The sequence below is a fragment of the Peromyscus californicus genome, unplaced genomic scaffold, assembly GCF_007827085.1.
Source record: "Peromyscus californicus insignis strain IS unplaced genomic scaffold, ASM782708v3 Scaffold_14__1_contigs__length_90479793_seg_2, whole genome shotgun sequence".
Classification (NCBI taxonomy): Eukaryota; Metazoa; Chordata; class Mammalia; order Rodentia; family Cricetidae; genus Peromyscus; species Peromyscus californicus.
In genome coordinates, this window is record NW_026294436.1 from 14,606,593 (window position 1) to 14,630,121 (window position 23,529).

The following is a 23,529-nucleotide window of genomic DNA, read 5'->3' on the forward strand; positions in this document are numbered from 1 at the left end:
GCTTGAACATATATGAGACCTCAAAGCCCACCCCCACAGTTACACATTTCCTCCACCAAGACCACACTCCCTAATAGTGCCACTCCCTACGGGCCAAGCATTCAAACACATGAGTCTATGGGGTCATTCCTATTCAAACCACCACAGTGACTTATCCTCACAGCGCACCTGCAGTAGAAAGGGTAGGTCCTGTGTGACCTGTTGGTAGATGTGCCTAAGACCAGAAGTTGAATAACTCCTATGAAACTGTTAGTAGAGGAAGGAATAGAGACTCCAGTGTACTCTAGATTGGTTATACTTCTCAAATTCTGACATCCTAAAATGAGAGCTGCAAGTGTGGGCCATTGCAGTTATTTTTCTAGCATTATGGGCAAGTCATTCAATCAGGAGTCTTCATCCACTTAATGACTACCAAGTTATGTTAGTTCCGTTTGATTTAGGTCATGTTTAAAGTCCTAAGCTTAGGCTCTAATAGAAGATTGATACATTGGTGCTACGTTTTAAATGAACAAAATGCCATTGTGTACATTGAATAATAAGCGATTTGTAATTGTTTAACAATGGTTCTCATTTACTCACTTACTCTAGTGTGTACATGCTAATGTTTTAAAAATCAGATCAGTGACATTAAAGGTAATTTCACTCTCTGGGTTTAGTGTGTTCTCAGAAAAAGCATGCATGTGTGTGTACATGAATTTAGAGCAGATGTACACCAGGGTCCAGCTCTGTATGTAGACTAGGCTAGCCTCAAACTGAGTTATTCTGCCTCAGCCTCCTAAGGGTGTAGCTACCATGCCATCTTAAATGTGATATATTGCTTCCTTCTCACCTGGGTCAGTTGTTAGGGTCCATAAGACTGGGGTGGCAAGAAAACTTCTATGTTCTTTCTTCCAAGAGCTTTATGAAAGGGAGATTGGTCCTTGAATTTTAAGGGGAAGATTCTGTGATAATTTGTATCTCTGTGGTAAATGATCTAGGGACTTAAGATTTGCCTTTTTAGGGAAGTTAATTTTAAAAATAACTCACAGACACAAGTTGGTAAGTTTTCTCTCAAAAGGCAGATTTAAGTGCTCTTCCTCAGCTTGACGCTCCTGTACTTGGTGTCTAGAAGCACCAGGGTCTGTGAACTTGTACTGTGCAGACTGTGGGTCTTTATTCAGTTAACCTACCCTGCTTCATGACACTCTGTTTTATTTGTTCCTTTGCCTTTGTTTACTGTCTATTAAAAGTGGTTCCATTTAGACTTGTCCCAAGAGCGGTCTATTCCCTCAGTTTCTTTGCCTCATATTTGCAAGCAACTGCTGTACTGTAATCCTCATGAGATCTAACGGTCCAGGACTCTAGTGGTGTTGTGTTTATTCTAAACATCTAATATCATTTTTGTCTGACAGGCTTATCTTCAGCAGACTCAAGAACTGGTTTTACTTGAAACCATAATGCTACAAACACTGGGTATGTGCTCATATTGTTTTGTGTTCACTAATACAATATTCTAAACACAATTTCTAGAATAGCTTCTTAGTGAAGAAAGTTGTTTAAAACTAGTTTTGGGCCAGGTGGTGGTAGTGCATACCTTTCATCTCAGTACTCAGAGGCAAAGGCAGGTGGATCTCCATGAGTTCCAGGATAGCCAGGGCTACACAGAAACCCTTTCTCAAAAAAAAAAAACAAAAAAAAAAAAGAAAAAGAAAACCAAGAATGTTAGACTTAATCCAAAGTTAGGTGGTTCTTAGAGAGGAACCTAGCAGGCTGAGGTCAGATAAATACAAGCTGTGGGGAAATCCAAATTTAAATCTATAAGCTTCTGACCACCGTTGTAAGCTTGGGGTAGTTTTCTTCCCTTTTACATTTCCATCCCGAACATATGGAAGAAAGACTGCAAACTTTTTGTTTCTATTTCACTGTTATTCCATTTTCAAATGTTGAATAGAAATATAAGTATAAACAGTAATGGTAGTACATGGCGTTAATCCCAGCCCTCAGGAGGCAGAGGCAAGCAGCTCTCTGTGAGTTTGACGGCTTCCAGGACTACGCAGTAACTCTGTCAAACAAAGAAAAAAGGAAGTAGAAGTACAGCTACATGTGCTGGCAGATTTTTATTATAAAAGTAGCTTATTTAAAGCACGAGAATTAAGTTTTATTAGAAGATAAAAAAAAAGTGAGTGTATTGCCTCTGCATCCAATTATTTGACATATTGTCTTGATTACAAAATGTATGAGTTATATTTATTTGCTATTAATATGTTACTTATTTTTATGGTATGAAGGCATTACATAGGAACTGAAGGTAGGGGTCAGGTAGAAGAACTCTCAACTTTGTGTTCGTGAGGCTGTGTTCCATCCCCAGTGCCACTAACAAAAATAGTCCCTGCGTAATGTGCATGTTTAGTGACACATTCTTAAACATAGAGAATGAATGCATACTGTTTAAGTGTACATTAAAACCACATCTCTTTATTTGAAATGTTATTTTGCTAGTTAATTACAGGAGAGATATAAATAAAATACACCTTTATAAATCCTGATTACTCATTTGTTAGCGTTCTAAAGATTCTAGATAATAAAAACAAAAATCCTGCCACATGGAAGAGCTGATTGAATATTCATTGAAAGCTTGCCAGCATTTTTCCTTGAATTTCTGAAGCTCTCTTTGGAAATGTCTGCCTGTGTAGCTCACTGTCCGAGTGGTTCTAGTTCGGAGATGGAGCTGTGCTCCTGTGATTTACCAGGAAAGTGAAGAGAGCTGCTCTATGTTAAGTTCTTTGATGCTGCTGTGGGCAGCAGGTATGTTGAGGAGAAATGTTTTTCCCACATCTTTTGAAACAAAGATTTTTAGTATTAAAAAGAGAATATGTAAGCTACAACCATGATAATAACTATTTGATGATTTGAACATAAGCTTGGGTGAATTAAAATTAAAATTCTAAATTTCAGATCAGGTTGGCTTTGATGTTTAAATAATTGTCTGTTTTCCTATTAAGACATAAGAAATTAGTTATCCTTTATTCTGGAGGGTAATGGACATGTCAGCAATGAGAAGCTTTAATGTTGGCTTTGGATTTCTCTTTGATACTGAAGAGTGTATTAGACATGATCGTATGGTGAGCTGCATTGCCCAGGCAAGTATTGTAATGGTAAGTAGTTGGGAAAAAAAGTGCTTCTCATTTCAGGTTTTGAGATCACCATTGAACACCCACACACAGATGTAGTGAAATGCACCCAGTTAGTAAGAGGTGAGTGGTCCCTCAGCCACCTGGGATGAATGTTGATGGGTTTTCCCCTCTAGGATTGGTATGGATGGCAATGTATTCTTCTAGTCTTTGGGTTTTATTAAGAAGGGCAAATATAAGCTGGGCAGTTGTGGCACACTTCTTTAATCCCAGCACCTAGGAGGTAGAGACAGGTGGATCTCTGTCAGTTTGAGGCCAGCCTGGTCTACAAAGTGAGTTCCAGGATAGCCAGGGCTACACAGAGAAACCTTGTCTCAAAAAGTGGGAGGAAGGGGCAAATGTCATTTTGAAATAGTATTCATCTGCTTCTGTATGCGCTTCTCCAAGTGCATTTGGTTGCTTCTGTGTGATAATGGAGAAAACTAACAAAGCATATCATACACCACTGTGGTTCCTATGAAGCCACATGTGAGCAACAGCCCTTTGCATTTGCTGTGGCTCTAGAACTCTTCCCACAGGTTGCCAGTGTTGCCCTGGTTCCCGTTTGGGTTGTTTGTGGGCACATCACAGCCTCTAGGGACCACTCCTGTCCTTTTTCTCTTTTTGAAAATAAGATCCTGTGGTTTCAGTCTCTTACTTGCAGGACTTTTAAGGTTTGTTTGTAAACAAAATGGATAATACTTTTAAAGACCTTGGGGTTTTTGTTTTGGAAAGTGTGCGTGCGTGCGTGTGTGCGTGCATTAGTATTTAGCTCAATAGTCTCATTCATTTTAAATTGAATTCATTTTATATCTAGATAGCATTTTATTTTACTAATGGTAGCATTGGAAAACAAGCCTAGAGTCTTCATAACCAGCACCCTTGCTAAGAGTTCTAAGACTCATATTTAATCCTAGGATCACACATTATCAGTCAATCACTTGTAAACCACAATATTTTAATTATGCTTTCTGTTCTTCACAATCATACAAATATATTTTGTAGCACATTCTCTTCCCTAGTTACAGGATAGTACAGAATTAAATAGCTAACTTAACTAGTTGTAGATGTTGAGTTAAGAAAAGCTTATAGGTTGATCTCCCTGAAAACTTGAAAGAATGAACTCGTCTTTGCAAGGTAGCACACCATGTAATTTGCTCTAAGTCAAGAGCCTAATGAAGAAAGATATTTGTGTGTGTTTAGCAAAGGTGTATGTATTGCCTTAGGAAATAAGCTGTATTTTAAATTAACACTTCACCAAAACTACACATTTGATGTTCTGCTAAAGTCTATCTAGCCTGAACCCTGAATAGAATACAAAGTGTGTGTGTGTGTGTGTGTGTGTGTGTGTGTGTGTGTGTGTGCGCGCGCGTGCGCGCACACGCGCGCGCGCTGTGCTCATGGGTTGGTACAGGGGTCGGGGAGGGCTCTGTCTGACTCAGCTTTGAGGTAGCTGAGCTTATTCCCTTTAAAGATGTTCTTTCATCTTTAGTGTCTTTGTTTCTTTTGTTCTGTTATGACTTTGAACTAACAAGAACAGTTGCCCTTCATTCCTGTTTATTGAATTTAGGAGATGTGATGCCACAATTGAATGTTTTTATTGTTTTATGGGGTGCTTGTTTGTTTGGTGGTGGGTAGATGTGATTCATGTAAAGCCCTCACCTCCCGCTCCAGAGGAGACAGTTGCTACTTTGCTGCAGAATTAGCTGTTGTCATTTTACAGGGACCTTTCACTCTGATCTCTCCTTCCCTCCCCACCAGGAAAGAATGCCATACTTAAGTCACACTGCCTCAAGACCTCTGGTGCTCTGACAGTCTTCCTTAGCACAGCTCTGCCAGACCCAGTCCCTTTTGTTAAACCTTCCCTTGATGATCACATGGGGCAGCGGGGATTACAGGTGCCAAGAGTGAAAACCAGGAGGGGAAGGAGTCTGGGGACTAGAGAGGGTGGGGTTCGGGGCTGCCACGCTAGGTGAACAGTGATTTTTGAACAGAAGGGGTGGGGGTGCAGCTGGTGGGGTCCTTCCTTTTGGGGAGAATATGGGGTAGGAGAAGGGAAGGAAAACTATTTAATGTCTTAAGAAACTAGTTAAAAATTCCTTTCCTGTTGGAGACCAGTGTAGGAAGCATCCTTCTTCCCCCTAGAATACTCCTCTTTCTAGGTATTGTCTGTAGTTGGAGTTTGTAAATTAAACAAGTGTAGTGGGGCTGCCTACATTCTGTTCATGTGTAAACAGCATGGTAAAGAACTGCGGTTGGTGCTCTGAGTGGGGGGTGGGGGTTGCTTTGTTCCATTTTAAAGGAAATTTAAGCCAGCCTAAATATGATGACAGGATTAAGTTTGGCAGGCAACTCTTTGTATTTTGTATTAGACTTCAAAAATCTTTTCTTCTTCTTCTTTTTGTTTTTGTTTTTTTTTTTTTTTTAAATCCAGGAGAATGCTTTATTTCAACTTTTAGCTGACTAGATGCTTAACTTAGTAACAAGTTTAGCCTAGCTAAAAGCAAATCGGCTTGTTTCTCAGATCTATGGGGGATAGCAAGAAACATTTGAGTGAATGTTGTTGAAGATTGTCAGTAGTATAGAAAATGATGGCGCTCTTGTGATATTTGTAAGTAGTAAGTAAAATTTACTTTTTGTGTACAAATCTTTGATGTCTTGTTGTATTGAGAGTTGGGTGGTGTTTACACGCTGAAGCTGATGACGTTGTCTTCGCTCTTCTTTCTTTTCTTACAGCAAGCAAGGATTTGGCACAGACATCCTATTTCATGGCTACCAACAGGTTGTTATCCTGACCCTCTTTGTTGCACTGTTGTAGCACACTATAGCTTCCTTTAATGCAGGGCCCCCTCAACGTGTCTCTTGCCCTTGTTGCAACAGGAGACTGGACCATCTACTGTGGTGGTACCTTCCTGGTTGCTTTGCGGTGTATTGTACAAGGGACTTTGGGCACAGAGGGGTTAAATGCACACTGTGAAGTGTAGTGGTGCTTTCTGGTGGCATATTCTCGATTTGTGAGTGCATAAGTCTAAACTTGGTAGCCTGAATAGCAGCTAAAGATTACACAGAGCTAAACTTAACCTAGAAACTTGGTAAGTATAAAGCTATTTCTAGTTTACAATTATAGTTAAATGACATTTCTTTTTTAATTTTCATATTGATCCAGTCTTTTAAAATAATTGCTAAAGTTTCTTAAGTAAAATTTATGTGATTTGGGACTTGTTCCAGATAATATTCCAAATAGCAAATTAGAAATAGTCAAGCTTGCAGAGATACAATCTATTTTTTTTTAAGTCCCGCTTTTCCATTTATAGAAAGTAAAAATGTAGTATGTGTTTGTGGCTCTTCAGTAATTGTTTAATCTATTCTAAATAGAAGAATAGTTTGAAGGAGGCTCTAAAATTGAATGTATAATTCTGTTCTGGATTGGTATTAAATGTTGAAAGTTTTTTAATTGGGCACTGTGGAAATGGGAACCAAACTACCCTTTTGGATTAGCAAAACTTAATTTGCTGGGCATGGTGGCATGTCCCTGTCATCCCAGCCCTGGAAGATGGAGATAAAAAGATCAGGATTTCAGGGTTGTCCTTGACTACATAGAGAGTTTGAGGCCAGTCTGGGCTATATGAGACCCTGTCTCAAAAAACTTGGTTTAAAAGCCGGGCGGTGGTGGCGCACGCCTTTAATCCCAGCACTCGGGAGGCAGAGCCAGGTGGATCTCTGTGAGTTCGAGGCCAGCCTGGGCTACAGAGCGAGATCCAGGAAAGGCGCAAAGCTACACAGAGAAACCCTGTCTCGAAAAACCAAAAAAAAAAATCAAAAAAAAAAACTTGGTTTAAAAAGCTAGCCTGTGAAATGTCATGTGCCCAATTTTTGGTACATAATGAAAAGGAAAGATAATATTTACTAGTATTGGCCTATTTTGAGCCTTGGAATTTTATGGCCAAAGGTAAGTTCTCTTTGAGGCTTTGCTGGCACAGACACAGAGTTTTACATGAACTGAAAGCTCTGACTTACTAAGAAGTATTTTTGCTGTTAAGCCACATCAAATGGTCTGATCTTTGATTGTGCTGTGAAAATTGCTTTGTTTTATAACGTCTTTATATTTTTGCTATAACGTTAAAAAAAAAGAACCAAGACTACCTACCACAAAAAAAGGTTTAAAAGGTTATATTTTGTATATGATGATTATTGTAAATATAGTTTTTCCTTTGTATAATACTTTGTTAGGTTTTAAAACAAAAAATTTTATTAATATTAATCATGTAAATAAAATATTACTATGCTGTGGAGGGGTGAGAATGAGGGAAGTGTCTCATCTATGTAAAGGGGTTTTTATTATAATTTTCAGTATTTTTAGCTCTGAATTTAATAGAATATCATTATGTAAAGAAAAGCACTTCTCATTTTATGTTTGCTTTCGTCTTACTGGCAATGTTTTCTTTGTCTTACATATTTTGAATTGTTGTGGCCCTCCACTTTTAAACCTGCTCTACACCAGTTTGCATCTTACGACCTTCTGTCTCCAGTACAAACCCACGGTCATAGCATGTGTGTGCATTCATTTGGCTTGCAAATGGTCCAATTGGGAGATCCCTGTGTCAACGGATGGAAAGCACTGGTGGGAATATGTGGACCCTACAGTTACCCTAGAGCTGCTAGATGGTAAGCAGAGGGAAGAGGTCCTTTCCTATGTAAAGAATATACTGTAAGCTTTTTCTGTATATGCACTACCTACCTGAAGCATTACCAGTGCTGGTCAGGCCACAGGTACACCACAGTCGCTCCAGTGTTAATCCCAGGTGTCCTTTAATTCATTAGTATTCAGATTTCAGAAGGTAACATCTCTTTAAAAGCTTGGATTTAATTCCTTTTTAGTAATTTGGTGGAAGAACTTGGAAGTACAGTTAGGAGTACATTGAAATAAGGAACCTATGAACCACATCAACCATCAAATGTTTACTAACCACCAGTTCACAGAAAACCCTTTTAGGGTTTCTCAGTAAATAGAACTTTTAAATTGTATTATCTTAACGTTTGTGTACAAAGTAATGTAATGAATGAGTTTCATTATGGCATTTTCACAAAAGAGGAGTCACTGTATTTTGTTCTAATCTGTCCCCTTATTTCACTAAATACTGGAGGTTGATGGAACACGAATAAACTAGACTGGGTGTAGGGGCACATACTGTTAATCTCAGTAATTGGGAGATAGAGGTAGATAGATCCAGGGTTCAAGGCCATCCAGGAGGAATACACAGTGAGACCCTGTCTCACAGAAGTAAAAAACAAAGAATAAGCTGGAGATACTACATACAGTTCGTTTTGTTTGTTAGATAAGAGGTGTTAAAGGATACTGATTTTGTTGAGTTGGAAGCGTGTCAACTAGGACTAGGGTATAGTTAGGTAATAAATGTGTCCTTGGAATCTATAAGGTCCTGGGCTCAATCGCAAGCACTTTGAGAAGTGTAAGCTCAAAGCTGGGTACTAATTCCTGTATAAACTGAAACATTAGGCCAAGGGGCTTTTCCCTTACGATGTTCTCTTACATTATTAGTTAGGAATAAATAGTACAAGTCCTGCCAGTTGTGAACCTGAGATTGGAGGGTCTCTGGTAGGAAACAGTAGTCACTGATTTAAAAATGAGACAGATTGTTGAGATGAGTGATTAGCACTCTCCAGCAGGTGCTAGATTTCGAAAGAGAGTAGACAACAAACTGAAGCAGGCGTCAGGTTTTCGGCATCCTCTTTTTAGACTCCCAGTCTCTATTTACAAGGGAAAGGTTGGTGGGGAGCCAGGCTTCACCTGGTTACTATTAAAAACACTAATTTACTATGGAAAGTACAGAGCCCTGAGTTCTAGAGTCTGTGGGGCAGTGGGGTTTCTGTTATGAATAGAGCTCCACATCAGCTGAGAAAGAGCCGGTAGTGGGGCTGCAGGTCACATCTGCCTAACTGGCTACAGTTGGCCTGACCCACATATAAAACATGAATCTTTTTATTTCTCCTCTTGGGAGTGGGGGGAATATATATATATATATTTTTGTGTTCCTGTCACCTGTCATGCTCTAACAAGCTGAGCTAACAGCTGAAGATGCTGTTTTTAAATGGTTGGTTTTATTCAGTTTATTTGGAGGAAAGCAAATCTAACAACCAGTAGAGGCCTTTTCATTGGCTCCCTTTGCCCTGTCCTTGAAAAGTCCAGTTACTGTGTCATCACTGTCTGACCTCAACTGTCAGGAGCAGTGAGTCATCTGCCATATGGACACTTATCTTACATCATTGACCTCAGAGCCACCTGGGTTTTCCTCCACTTCTAGTCTGTATAGGCTCAAGTTCAGTATTGATTTGGAAGTTGAAACTCAGTATATTAAAATAGTACCATAATTTCTGTTTTGATCAAGTTGTCTTGAATTGTCTGTACTATTTCTACTATTATTACTTCCTTAAGCTACATATTTAGTAACTGCCCCCAAACAGCATTGGCTCAGATTTAGCCTAATTATAAGATTCTCTGCATGTGAGTATGGGTATGTGTGTAAAGTGGTTTGTGTCTCATTCTGTCTGTAGATTAGCTCTAAGGAAGAAAGATCTCAGTAAAGAAGTCCCTAGGAGTTGGATCCAGGAGAGTCAATTTGAGGCCATACTCCCAGGCCAGCCTAAGCTATACATGAGTCCCTGTTGATGGATGGATGGAAAGATGGAGAGAGAGATAGGAGAAAGGCCACTATTTTAGACCTCATACTCTATAGTGCATGAACTTATTTGTTTACATTAACAGATTATTACAAAATTTGACAGAATAAGATGCTTGGGAAAGGCAAAGTTTGCATTTTTGTCTGCTATGTGCAGACAAAATTTGTGCAGGAAATTTGAAGCAGAACATCCTCATTCACCCTGGACCCAAAAGTAAATGGAGTTCCCAGCACTGGATATTTTATTTTATCCAGACTTGCTCAAAAAGCTCCTGAGATTAAAAAGGAAACAGTCTTGGAATTACTGAGGAAGTTCCATCTGAAATTGATGGTTGATGTAGAGTTTAGTTGATGAATGCTCTTTAGCATAATTTTTATAGACTGATCTTGGTGACGGTGGTGTAATACAGTCGTAATTGTCTGGGGTGCTGGGCATTGAACCCAGAGTCTCCTATGTGCTAGGCAAGTACCACTGAGCTGCACCTCATCCCTTCACAATCTGAGTTTGGTTAGTTGTCATGCTATGACAACCTTTAGGTAGTTTTTCATCATTGAGATTGAGTGTTCTTGTCAAGGATGCTGCACAAGTCAGTTGTGCCTTGGGTGCCTTGCTTGCCTCTCAAAGCATGGGACAGTGTTGACTCAATGTATCTTACCACCATGCTGGTCACGTGGTATAACAGTGGTGTTATTGAATTCTTCATTGTGAAGCTATTCTTTCTCTTTATAATGAGATGAGCTCTTAAGACCCCTTTTAAATATTGCCCACTTGAGAGAAGTTCAGATCCTAAAGGCACCGTCTAAGCTTTAAATTTAAATTTTATTTTTAGAGCTAACACATGAGTTTCTACAAATATTGGAGAAAACGCCTAGTAGGTTGAAGAGGATTCGAAACTGGAGGGTAAGAGAATTGGCAGGATTTAACAAAATGTATCAGTTTGTCACTCCTCTAGCAATTGCCTAGCAAACAGTTTGAAATGGAATGATTCAGTACTGCGCTTTGCAGTATTCCCTACGGTATACCACACTTGGACTGCAGGTACTCATACTTGCCCAGCTCCTATGTCCAGTGGACTCCGTGTCATATCTTTTTTATTATTATTATTATTATTATCAGTCATGGGGAAACTCCCTCAGCTTTACAAGTGAGGCTAAAGCCTACACAAGTTACTATCTCAAGTGCTGGCTTAGGATGTAATTGTATCTAATTCTCAGAACTTCGAGGCTTCTGTGACATTCATCGTTGCCTTAGACCTTTGAGCCTAGTGGTTTTGTTTCTGTGTACTTGCTCTAGTCTTACAAGCAAAGACTTGTATTAACCCCTGCTGTCATTGTCTTCTGTTTCTCATTTAACTAGGCTATGGCTAAGAAACCAAAAGTAGATGGACCAGCATCAGAGACACCACTGCTCGGTCCATCTCTGGTCCAGAATTCCCTGTTAGTAGATAGTGTCACTGGTGGGCCTGCCAACCCAAGTTTCCAGAAACCTTCAACATCAACCTTCCCTGCTCCAGTACCTCTAAGTTCAGGAAGTACTTGTGTTCAGGACAGCCGTGCATCGGATAGTTTGTCAGTACTGGCAGCAGGAATGCCCAGTACCTCATACAGTTTGTCCTCATCACACCAAGAATGGCCTCAGCATCCAGATTCAGCCAGGACAGACCCTGTATACACTCAGAAACAGGAGGCCACTCTCTCTGGGAGCCAGTACCTCAGCTTCCAGCAGGGACCTTCAATGACACTGCATTCAGGATTGCATCACAGGCCGGACAAAGTTGCTGAACATCCATCGGCTAAGCAAGAATATGCTCACAAATCCGGGAGCAGCAAGCACCATGGGCCCGTTCCTGCTGCTCCTGGAGTGGCTCCTCAGAAAATGTCTTTAGATAAGTACAGAGAAAAGCGGAAGCTGGAAACCCTTGACCTGGACACAAGGGATCATTACATAGCTGCCCATGCAGAGCAGCAGCACAAACATGGGCCAGCCCAGGCAGTCGCAGGCAGCTCTGTCACTTCTCCCATTAAAATGAAACTTCCCGTCGCCAACTCCGACAAACCTGAGAGAAGCATGGCCGAGAAAAAGGAAAAGAGTGGATCGCTGAAGTTACGGCTTCCCATCCCACCGCCTGATAAAGGTCCCAGTAAAGAAGAGCTGAAGATGAAGATCAAAGTGTCGTCCTCGGAAAGACACAGCTCTTCTGATGAAGGCAGCGGGAAGAGCAAGCACTCGAGCCCACACATCAGCAGAGACCACAAGGAGAAGCACAAGGAGCACCTTGCCAATCGCCACCACAGCAGCCACAAGCATTTGCACATGCACAGCGGAGGAGGAGGTGGAGGAGGAGGCAGCGGCGGCAGCAGCGGCAGTGTTAAGCATGCTGCTGATGGGATGCCACCCACTGTGCTGAGGAGTCCTGTAGGCCTGGGCTCAGAAGGCATCTCCTCCAGCTCCAGTGCAAGGAAGAAGCTGCATGTCAACGATGCCTCCCACAACCACCACTCCAAAATGAGCAAAAGTTCCAAAAGTTCAGGTAGTTCATCTAGTTCTTCCTCTGTTAAGCAGTATCTATCCTCTCACAGCTCTGTTTTTAACCATCCCTTACCCCCTCCTCCCCCTGTCACATACCAGGTGGGCTACGGACATCTCAGCACCCTCGTGAAACTGGACAAGAAACCAGTGGAGCCCCACGGTCCTGAGGCCAATCACGAGTACAGTACAAGCAGCCAGCATTTGGACTACAAAGACACATTCGACATGCTGGACTCGCTGCTAAGTGCCCAAGGAATGAATATGTAATCACTTGTTTAGGTCAACTCTTCCTTTCTTTTGAATTAAAAAATGGTTGGAATGGAAGCTTCCTCCTGATCCAGCAGTGGGGCCACTGCTTCTGTATTTGTAAGTGCTGCTTTATTCTTCCCTCTGAAAAGAAGAGATGATAGGAAACAAGTCTGTCTCCACACACGATAGTGTTACCAGTCCTGTAAACGCATGGAAGATGCAGCTAAGAACATTAGGATGAATGGCTGGCTGCTGCTAGGATTCTAAGCTGCCTCAAGCTTTTGTTATTTATGATTTGAATACTGTAGCTGTTTTTTTTGTTGTTGCTTGGCTTTGAATGAGTGTCAACTGTTTTCTTTTGTGTATTTATACTTGTATGTATGGTTTGCATGTCTCAGTGATAAAGGGATAAAACAGTATACTGACAACTGTTTACAAGAAAGTGGAGAAAAAATGTACATACATTTTTGTATGTTTAGATATTACCATAAATACTCAGGATCGGAGCTGCTTGTAAGTATAACAATATACAGAATAACTTTATTTTCTCTCGTCAGAGTCCATCACTAATCTAAAACACAAGTGGCACTTTTTTATGTTAACCTTAAACTCTAGGCCTTACTGGAAGCCGCTGAGGGGACACTTCACTACTAGGCGGGGATGCGGTGCCACAGGTGGCCCTTAACACTGGGAAGTGCTCAGTTTGCCTTCAGAGGTTCTGACCAGATTGGCTGCAGAATCAGCCCCTGATTTCTGAAGGCTGAAGAGGAAAAAAATAAATAAATAAAGTTTACATACACTTGATGTGAAGTGCATTTAAATGTTTGTTGGCTTGTGCAGTGCTGGAGAAGAGCAGTTAATAATGTGGTTGAGGATGACTGTGACTTAGCTCACAGGAACTCCCAGTGAAGAATTTGTCTATTTCTTCAAGAACTTTGACACTACCGATTTTAGCAGTGAACAGGGATCTCTTTTCCTTTAACATTTGCAGTGACACCATAGTCTTGAATATACTCTTCCCATGGAGAGAAAGTGAATGAGTATGTGAAAGCGAGAGAGATACCGTATTTCTTTTTCAGGTAAATGCAGTCTTCCTTATACAAATGAAATGAAACCTCTGCTCTCTTGATTCTTTTATATTCTAACAATAAATAAAAAGAAAACATTGCTGACTGTGCATTGTACCTGTATTTATAGCTTATGGTCATTATCAGGAAAATATAAGGAAAAAGGCCAGCCTCAGGCAAGCCCCTGCTGGAGGTTTTACATTCGTTTGCACATCTCAGTAGGTTCTTTCTCATCGAGGTGATGCTTGCACTGTCACCTGACGCCTCGTCAGGGGATAGATGGACTTGTCTACATTTTGGTGTAAGCACCAATAGTATGGCTCTTGTCTCTTGCCTAATCTTGAATTTATTTCTGTGGTAAGTCTTAGCTGTTGAGTCTCTTAAGATGGGTCGGATTCAACTTGTATTGAATCATAGTTTTCCTCTGTATATGAACTGTTTTGTTATAAAGCCACTGATCTGTGCACAATTGTAATTTTATTCAAGTATGTTGTGGTTGTAAATATTAGAGTTGAGCCTTGTACTCTACTTTTATTTAGCAATTACCTAATTTGCCAGTAGCTGTTTGTTTGTTTGTTTGTTTTTTAAAGAAATTGTTGATTATTTTGTCAATGTTATTTGAACTTGGGATGTCAGAAGCCTCTTTGTGGGAACTCAGCCTAGCAGGCTCATCCTCGCTCTGTTTTTGTCTTGCATCAGTAATCTGTTACTATGTGATTTTGTTGTTGTGTGGTATACTATTGTATCATAAACATGGTGATTCTGATGCAGCTACAGTTTTACTGTGGAACATATTCAGAGACTAGCATAGAATTAAACAGTGTGAGGCGAGGGAGGGAAGGGTTTTGTTCTTGGTGATTTAGATGTGAAACCTCGACAGAGCATCATGTGAACTGACATGGGGTGGTCATGCTACTGTATCATTGGGAGTGATGCCAGGAATTTTAATCAGCTTTTGTAAAGAGTATCCAGAAAAGTAGTGAACTTATTTTCAGTATGACATAGAAAACAATGTGAATATTTAAGGTCTGGGACTATATAGTTAAACTTCACTAAGGACTTTCAGAAATGTGTTGGGGTTTTTGTTTTTGTTTTTTTAAGATATGGGAATAAAGGTAATTTTGTTGAATCTTATTGGTGCTAATGACGGACAGTTAAACAGATAGTGTATATGCTGTGGATCAGTACACTTAGTACTTCCAGAATTGACTTTGAAATGCTATGTATTCACTTTTCACTCTGTAAATGTAATTCTTTACAATGACTATTTATTAAAAGGCAGTCAGTCATGATTTTTACAGGATTGTGTGAACTATTCAAACTCTGCAACCTCTGACCAAGATGCTAAAACCACAATGGGGGATAGTGCGTGAATCCTCTTACGTTCCCTTTCCACTAAGGAAAACCCTCATAATTCATATCACCATGAGTTTGCTTGAACCATCTTGTTTGCATAAAATAGTTCATCTGCATGGTCCCATTAGACTCTACCAAAGAAAAAAGACTCAATGAATGGACATTCTATTGTGAGTCTTGTAAGTAGCCATAAATAACCAAAATAGTATCAAACTTAGGTGTGAATTTCACATGTGCGAAGTACTGTTAAGGTGATACATTTTTGATGAGTTTTTTTTTTTAATACTTGAAAATATTAAAAAGCATTCTCTTTAAATTGTCCTATAAAAGAGTGATTCATTCTTAAGGTGTGTTTCCCTAGGTTCGTGACCTTTTAACAAAAGCACATTGTAATCAGAGGCTTCCTGTCTACCTCTCAGCTAATTTTCCAAAATCAATATGTGCTTCCTAAATATTTGCCTTAGCTACTAACACGTGCTGTTTTCAGGACCAAAGCAAAGGAGTGTGTGTTTGTAGAGGTCTTCTTGGAGACCTGCATTACAGACTCAGCAGCAGTGCCCACTGGTGGAGAAGGCCTTGCATGTCTCCTAGCAGCAGATTTTATCGATGAAGGGTGATGGTGCCAGTCCTGGCTACCCTTAAAAGCAGTGCGTGTGCATCCCAGTCTTTCCTGGTATTGAGAATATTCAGCCTTCTAAGATGTCTTCCATGATACATCATGAGTACATACTTTGTGCCAACACATAGTAGTTATACTGAACTCCCAAACTTTTGGACCTATTTATCCCCTTTGAACTAAAAATAGGACTAGTTAAGATTTACTTTAGAGAACCAGTTTGAAATGTTTTCATTAGTTACAAATACCTTGCCTTTAGAGGTTTCAAAAAGTGTATTTTCTTATCTGAGAATTTAAATTCTAATTTTATTCCTTAGCCAGCCTGAGGAATAAGCCACTGCCTATATATGCACGGTTGGAACATGATTTGTTGATGAGATAACTCAGGCTCCTGCATTATGGAGATAGTTTGTTCAGATAACATCTAGGAAAGAGGAAAGTTTCTAGTTTGGGTTTTTTGAGACAGTCTTACTCTGTAGCAAGGATACAGGCTGGCTTTAAATCAATCCATTCTCCTGCCTTGGTGTTTAAGTTATTCCCAATCTTATCTAAGCAAAAAAGGACTTCAAAGGTGGACTTAATTTGCCTGAAGATTCTGAGCGTTTCTTTGCTGAGAAAAAAATCTGGAAACTCTTGGTAACTAAAGACATTTACTTGGATTTCACTTGATTCAGTAGTTTCCCCTCAGGAGCCTCTCTTGGCCAGTGGTAGGATCCACTCACCACATTTACACAGGGAAGGGAGTGGACTGAGTTCAACTCTCCTGTGCCTGTTGGTTGAAGATAGGCGGTTGAGACATGAGTGTGTTCCTTGTTTTCCTCAGTACTCCCTGTTGAGACTATTGATACTAGGATGTGTGCTCAGAATGCAGGCACTTCTGTCATACAGTTAGATGGAAGCCAAGTCAGACACTAGTTGGAAACACCTGTCTTCATTGTTAGTGATCTTGGTGGTACTGACATGCTCCCAGTATGTTCCTTTGTTATTCCAGTTTTGAATTGTGCCCAGCCAGCTCTTGGCTCTGTGAGTCCCCTTTCCTGGTCTATAATTCACCATCTTCCTGCCTGGCATACTCTTGAGGTGTGCTGGCATGCCCAAGACTGCATGGATAGGGGCAGTTCTGTTCTCATAAAGCTGGCTTTGTCCATTCACTGCAATTCAATAATCTCAAAAGTCAGTCCTATGAACTCTGTAGCTTCCCTTTGTTTCCAAGTTTTGAAAGGAAGCCTCACATAAAATCCTCCAACTGACAAGTTCATTTAGTAGTTCATGTAACTTGATTGGCGCAGTAGTGATAGCTTCCCTTGATTAGGAAAACTTCCCTGCAGTACTAATTTGTTATGGATGGTGGAATTTGAGCGTTCAAAACCCTTGTGGATAATTGAATGAAACAAGAAAATGTGTATAATGGCATGAATTAGCCGTTGAATTTCAGCTTCTCAATACATAAGGAATTATTAATAAAGTTTGTTTATTGACAACCAAATCCAAGGCTGTAATGTGTTAATGTGAATCCAAAATATCAGTTCCTGGGGAAAATGGGACATTCGCTGTGATATAATTGACTCTCATCCATCCAAGTGCCTTAGAAATCACCCAGGAAAGCATTTAACTGGAATCAAGTTCTCTACACTAGTGTCATCCTCAAACTGACAGTGATGGCCATGGGTGAAGGACTGGGTTTTGTCCTCTGTTCTCTTACAAGCAAGGTCCAAGACTGGCTGGCCTCACTACAAAGCTGAAACTGGCCTTGAGCTGCTCTTGGCATTTCCCAAGTGCTGGGACTACAGATAAGCACACCAGATTTACTCTGCTTTTTAAACACTTCTTATCTGCTCCCAGCTCCTCTCCACCAGTTTTCTAGTACTTTCTACTACTACTTTCTAGTACTTTCTGAAAGTTAGTCATAATTTTAATAAAGTAGAATTGGGAAGTTTGTGTCCTCTAAAATCTGTTAAGCCTAAAAGTAGGTGTGGTGTGGTTTGATTTTTTGGGGGGATAGGTGCCACCGTGCCCTTGTGAAGGTCAGAGAACTACCTTTGGGAGCCATCCACCTGAGCCCTGTCACTGGCCTTTCTTCACAGTGACTTTCACCACTTTTCCAAATTGGGATGTGCTGTCAACAGCAGAAAGGAAGAGCGCTCACTGAAGCGGTCTGTAGAGTACCACTAACACAAACTGTGTTTGGTTTTGGTTCTTCCACACAGGGTTTCTCTGGCCCTGGCTGGCCTGTGCCCTCACAGGAAAGGTAAAAGGTCTGTGTAGAGACCTGGACCCTAACGTTCTAAGGCCCAGAACCCCTCTTCGTGACATCCTGGTTTAGCCATTGAGAAATGTACACAGTACATGGGAGCATGAGTTATAATTGATGACTATGGGCTTCTTAGAACTTGAGGCCAGAAAAGGCTCTGGGAAGTGGTCATGAGGACATGAGTTTGTCCCCCAAACCTACGTTCGATTTGGTTTGGTTTTTCGAGACAGGGTTTCTCTGTGTAGCCCTGGCTGTCCTGGAACTTGGCTCTAGAGACCAGGCTGGCTTCAAACTGCCTCTGCCTCCCAGAGTGCCGGGATTAAAGGCATATGCCATCACCCCACACTTAATGTTAAGATGTGGATGCTCCTGGGCCAGCAAGCCTCTAGTATATAGAGCCTCAACAAAGTGGAAGAGAACTGACTCCCGAACACTGGGAATCGTACCTCCACATGCACTTCCACATACATGCACACACACAAACACAATGATAAAATTCTAAAATAATGCACTGGTTCATGGTCCATGTTAGTAATGTCAGTGTTGGTGAGGTAGACAGGAGCATCTCTGGGGTTAACTGACCAGCTAGTCTAGCCTCCTTGGTGAGCTCCAGACTAATGAGAGAGCCTGTCTGAAAAGTCAGGTAGACAGCACCTGAGGAAGTTACCCTGCCCATATGTGCACCGGCAGCCACACATGAAAGTACCTGGGAGTCAGCATTTCTTTACTTGCACTTGGCCCCAGTTTACAGGAAGATTAAACATAATGAAGTGAACTGTGGGATGTGGTGCACACCCTTAATCCCAGCACTCAGGAGGCAGAGGCAGGCAGATCTCTGAGTTCGAGGCCAGCCTGGGCTACAGAACAAGTTCCAGGACAGCCACAGCGACACAGAAACCTTATCTTGAAAAACTATGTATACATTGAAGTGAGCTTGTTTTTGTCTGGTGTGTCTGTACACCTGTGCCTATGTGTGCGAAGGTAAGAGGTTGACATTGGGTACCTTACTCATTGCTCTTCTGTACATTTTGAGATAATCTCTTAGGAACTCAGAGCTCACCAGCTGGCTCTACTGACTGGCCAGTGAGCCTCTGTGATCCATCTTGCTCTGCCTCAGCGCTGGGATTACAGGTGCATGCCCCCTTGCCTGACCTTTTGTGTGGGTGCTGGGGACCCACACTCAGTTCCTCATGCTTACACAGCAAGCACCTTACTGAGCCATCTCCCCAGCCCTACCAAACTATTTTGAAGGTTCTTAATCCAAAATTGTCCGGTATTCGCCGGGTGGTGGTGGCGCATGCCTTTAATCCCAGCACTCGGTGTGGGAGCCCGTTTTCAGGTTCCTCATGGCTTTACCCAGAAGGTCTTCATAGAGAGGATGATTGGACCACGGGCCTGAGTGCAGGTGTCTGAGATGGTCTGCACTTGGCTGTGCTGGGGGGAGGTCTTTTGCTCCACCCCTTGGTATTTCTATAATTACCCTAGGGCAGAGACAGGGCTTGTTGGAATAGGTTCCAGGCTCTCTCAAGGTTATTCTTTATTTTCTGTTTATCTCCACAATCTAAATCTTTCTGTCCAATATTTCCCGCTGCTCAAACTCAAGAAAACTCTGGGGAACTGTGGGGTTGGTGGGTAAACGCCCTGCAACTCGGGAGGCAGAGACAGGCATATCTCTGTGAGTTTGAGGCCAACCTGGTTTACAGAGCGAGATCCAGGACAGGCACCAAAACCACACAGAGAAACCCTGTCTTGAAAAAAACAAAAAACAAAAACAAAAAACCAACCAGAATTTTCTAGTATTCTGCATCAACAGAAGTGGGATAGACTTGTTAGGCAATTTATTTTGCTGTGGTCTATAACAGTGAAAACATGCCTTGCTCCCTGCCCCTTCCCCAGAAGTTTTAACAGACTTGAACAGAAGTAGTTGTTGCAAATTTCAAAAGACCAGATTTCAGTAAGTTCTGGCTGGGATGTGATAGTGCACACTTGTAGGCAGGTCTCCACCAAGGCCACACAGAGAAAGCCTGTCTCAAAATACAGAAACACGAAAAACCAAAAAAAAAAGTATTCAAACTTAAAAAGCCGGGCGGTGGTGGCACACGCCTTTAATCCCAGCACTTGGGAGGCAGAGCCAGGTGGATCTCTGTGAGTTCGAGGCCAGCCTGGGCTACCAAGTGAGTTCCAGGAAAAGGCGCAAAGCTACACAGAGAAACCCTGTCTCGAAAAACCAAAAAAAAAAAAAAAAAAAAAAGATTCAAAAAACTCTCGAGTACTGGGATTAAAGGAGTACACTACTAAAGCCTGGCTGAGAATAGAGTCTTTAAACAATAGCTGTCCGATTTAGGAGACAAAACATCAGACGTAGCCTACCAATCTCAAAGGGCTTATAATCGTAACTCTTACCGGTGTTTAGAAATGAAAAAACTTGAGTAACTACGGTGGAGATGACCTCAAGCAAAGCAGCCAGGATCCTCTAACAAGCTTACATGCTGCCTCTTCCTCTAGCAGGTCTAGGCTTTGTTCCCCTGTTTTAGGCTTCCCTAGTTCTCCCTGTGGATGTAACCTGACTCCCTGAAGTAAGAGCAACTGTCAGATCGTATAACTAGAAAACTTCAGGGAAAGCAGTCTGAGGTTTATGACCACGCCTTAAAGAGTTAAATTATTTTAACTTTTTTTTTTTTTAAGTAGTCTAGGACCATTAAGAGTTTGAAAGAAGCCAGGTGGTGGTAGCACACATCTTTAAATCTAGCACTCGGGAGGCAGAGGCAGGCATATCTCTGTGAGTTTGAGGCCAGTCTGGTCTACAGAGTGAGTTCCAGGACAGCCTCCAAAGCTACACAGAGAGACCCTGTCTTGAAAAACCAACAAAGTTTGAAAGACAACTGGGCAGGCAAGTGGTAGATATCAAGAGCTGCTGGGAGGAGGAGGTAGAGAAAAACCATGCTTTTAAAAGAGCATGGAGGTGGGCAAGCAGCTGTAGAAAGATGAGGTGGGGAGTTGTCTGGGAGGCCAGCTCCCACCTTTTCAAGGAAGCGTTCTTGTGAGGAGAGAGGGATAAGAAAATATCAGAAAGATAGCGAAGAGGAGAAAGACAGAAACACAGGGTAGCTTCAAAAAGACCTGTGTCGCCGGGCAGTGGTGGCGCACGCCTTTAATCCCAGCACTTGGGAGGCAGAGCCAGGCGGATCTCTGTGAGTTCGAGGCCAGCCTGGTCTCCAAAGCGAGTTCCAGGAAAGGCGCAAAGCTACACAGAGAAACCCTGTCTCGAAAAACCAAAAAAAAAAAAAAAAAAAAGACCTGTGTCAATACCCAACAGCCTATTCCATTTAGTCAAAAGGGCTTTTTATAACAATGCCAAGGGGCAGGGCAAAAGACCTCCCCCTCGCTAGATCAAGGCACACCGCACACACAGCCAAGTGTAGCCCCTTCCAAACACCTGGTAACCACACCCGTGGTCAAATCATCCCCTTACACAGCCCTGCTGGGTAAAGCAAACTCAGATTCTCGGACCCTGAGTAAGTTCTCACTAGGAAACCTAAAAAAAAGTAGTTTTTATTGCTGTGATAAAATGATCAAAAAGCAACTTGGGAGGACAGAGTTTATTTCAGCTTATACTTCCATATCGCAGTCCTTCGCTGAGGGAAGTCAAGACAGGAAAAACAGCATTCTTGGAGGCAGGAGCTGATGCAGACACCATAGAGGAGCTCTGTTTACTGGCTTGCTCACCAAGGCTTGGTCAGCCTGCTTTCTTATAGCACCTTGGACCACTACTCCTGGGGTGGTACCACCACTGCTGGGGTGGCACCACCTTCAATGGGTAGGGCCCTCCCGCATCCATCACTAAGAAAATGCACTGTAGACTCGCCTATACACCAATCTTATGGAGGCATTTTCTCTGTTGAGATTCCCTCCCTCCTCTCAAGTGACTAGCTTGTGTCGAATTGACTTTAAACTAGCCAGTACAGGGATCTTCAGGGAAACAGTGAGAAAGCGTCAAGGAAAGTATATTAATGAGAAATACAGAGAAGCGAAAGAAAAATTAGTGTGGGGTTTTTTTTTAATACTGATTTTTACCTATGTGTGTGAATGTATGCCACATGTTTACGTAGGGTCCAAGGAAACACTGAAGGAAGACCCCAGTCTCAAATAGCATGTAAGAACAGAGAGCGTTTATTACTATACCAGCGTGTGCGTGGTTGGTGTTTCACAATGGCGACCCCAAGAGGAGCATGCAGGCTCCGTTTAAGCACAGCTAGGGGAATTTTAGGAATAGTTAGGTCATCTCAAATACGATTGGTCAAGCAGGCAGCAGTTACACTAGTATACCTTTAATTGGCCGAGGTTTTTCTTTGGACATACTTGGGTAAGTTTCAAGGGGGTTGCAGGAACTGTCCTCGAGACACTGTGGGGCTGACTCGGGCCTTGTTCGTGCTTTTCCCTCATCCCTGAATGTCATTTGTTGATAAATGGACTTTTATTGGGAGAGATAACTGTTTGCCCCTCTCAGAGAACGGAAACCTAAATTCACTTGTAAAAATGGAAAAGTTTAACCCTTCATTGGCTGGAGGGAGGTGCCAGGTCCCCTGAAGCTGGAGTTTTAGGTGGTTGTGAACCACCTGACCTGGGTGCTGAGTGCTCTTTAGTTCTGAGCCGTCTCTCCAGCCCCAAAGTTACATTTTTAAAACTGGAACTCAGAAAAGCAGGCAGGCTTAGCAGTGAAGATCATCTGTAAGCAGCTGCCCAGCTTCTTGAAGACGTCTTCGTTCAGGGACAGAGAGAGCGAATACAAGGCCCTCAGCTCCTCTTGCCACACACCCTAAGGTTTCTAGAGTCGAAGGTTAGCATCAGATTCCTGGGAAAATCCAAATTCTTGGGATCCATTGCTCCAGGAGTCAGTCTTGTAGCTAAAGTATGGTGTGTGTAGCTAAAGTATGGTGTGTGTGTGTGTGTGTGTGTGTGTAGTATGGCTTGTGTGTGTGTGTGTGTATAAAGTACGGCTTTAGAGTATGTGTGTGTGTGTGTGTATTTCTGCCAGGGTGGTTACACCGTCACAGTCAGCAATCCCTAGGACCTCTCACCCACTTTCTCCACTCCCTCCAGACTTCTTTTGCAAGAATTAAGTCATGAGTGGCTGAGGAGGTAACCCGGTGGTTAAAATGCTTGCTGCGCAAGCTTGAGTACCTGAATCCCCTCCCCGCACCCACACTGAAAATCACCGGGAGGAGCTGGAGGGTCGGCTCAGCAGAGCTCATAGCATCTGTTACTCTTGCAAAGAATGGGGCGCACTTCCTAACACCCATATCAGGAGGCTCACAACTACCTGCAACTCCTGTTTCAGGGCGTCTGACATCATCTTCTGGCCCCTGGACACCTGCACTCACACAGTGTGCATACATACCCTCGGGCACATAGAAAATAAATCTTTTTTAAAAAACTCAATAGGCGCCGGGCGGTGGTGGCGCACGCCTTTAATCCCAGCACTCGGGAGGCAGAGGCAGGTGGATCTCTGTGAGTTCGAGGCCAGCCTGGTCTACCAAGTGAGTTCCAGGAAAGGCGCAAAGCTACACAGAGAAACCCTGTCTCGAAAAACCAAAAAAATAAAAAAAAAAAAAAAAA

General features: G+C 42.0%; 1 protein-coding gene across 6 annotated transcripts in view; it reads left to right on the plus strand.

The window, feature by feature from the left end:
* Ccnt2 (cyclin T2) overlaps window positions 1-14,988 on the plus strand; it is a 32,329-nt gene extending 17,341 nt beyond the window's left edge. The window contains exons 4-10 of one of the 6 annotated variants that reach the window (XM_052736803.1): window positions 1,392-1,452; window positions 3,171-3,233; window positions 5,886-5,931; window positions 7,651-7,814; window positions 10,675-10,745; window positions 11,202-12,375; window positions 12,474-14,988. In XM_052736803.1, the coding sequence (XP_052592763.1) occupies window positions 1,392-1,452; window positions 3,171-3,233; window positions 5,886-5,931; window positions 7,651-7,814; window positions 10,675-10,745; window positions 11,202-12,375; window positions 12,474-12,541 (1,647 nt within the window). In that variant the 3' untranslated portion in view covers window positions 12,542-14,988. The other 5 variants (XM_052736805.1, XM_052736801.1, XM_052736804.1 and 2 more) reach the window with 5 other exon arrangements.
* Window positions 14,989-23,529: the final 8,541 nt, after the last annotated feature.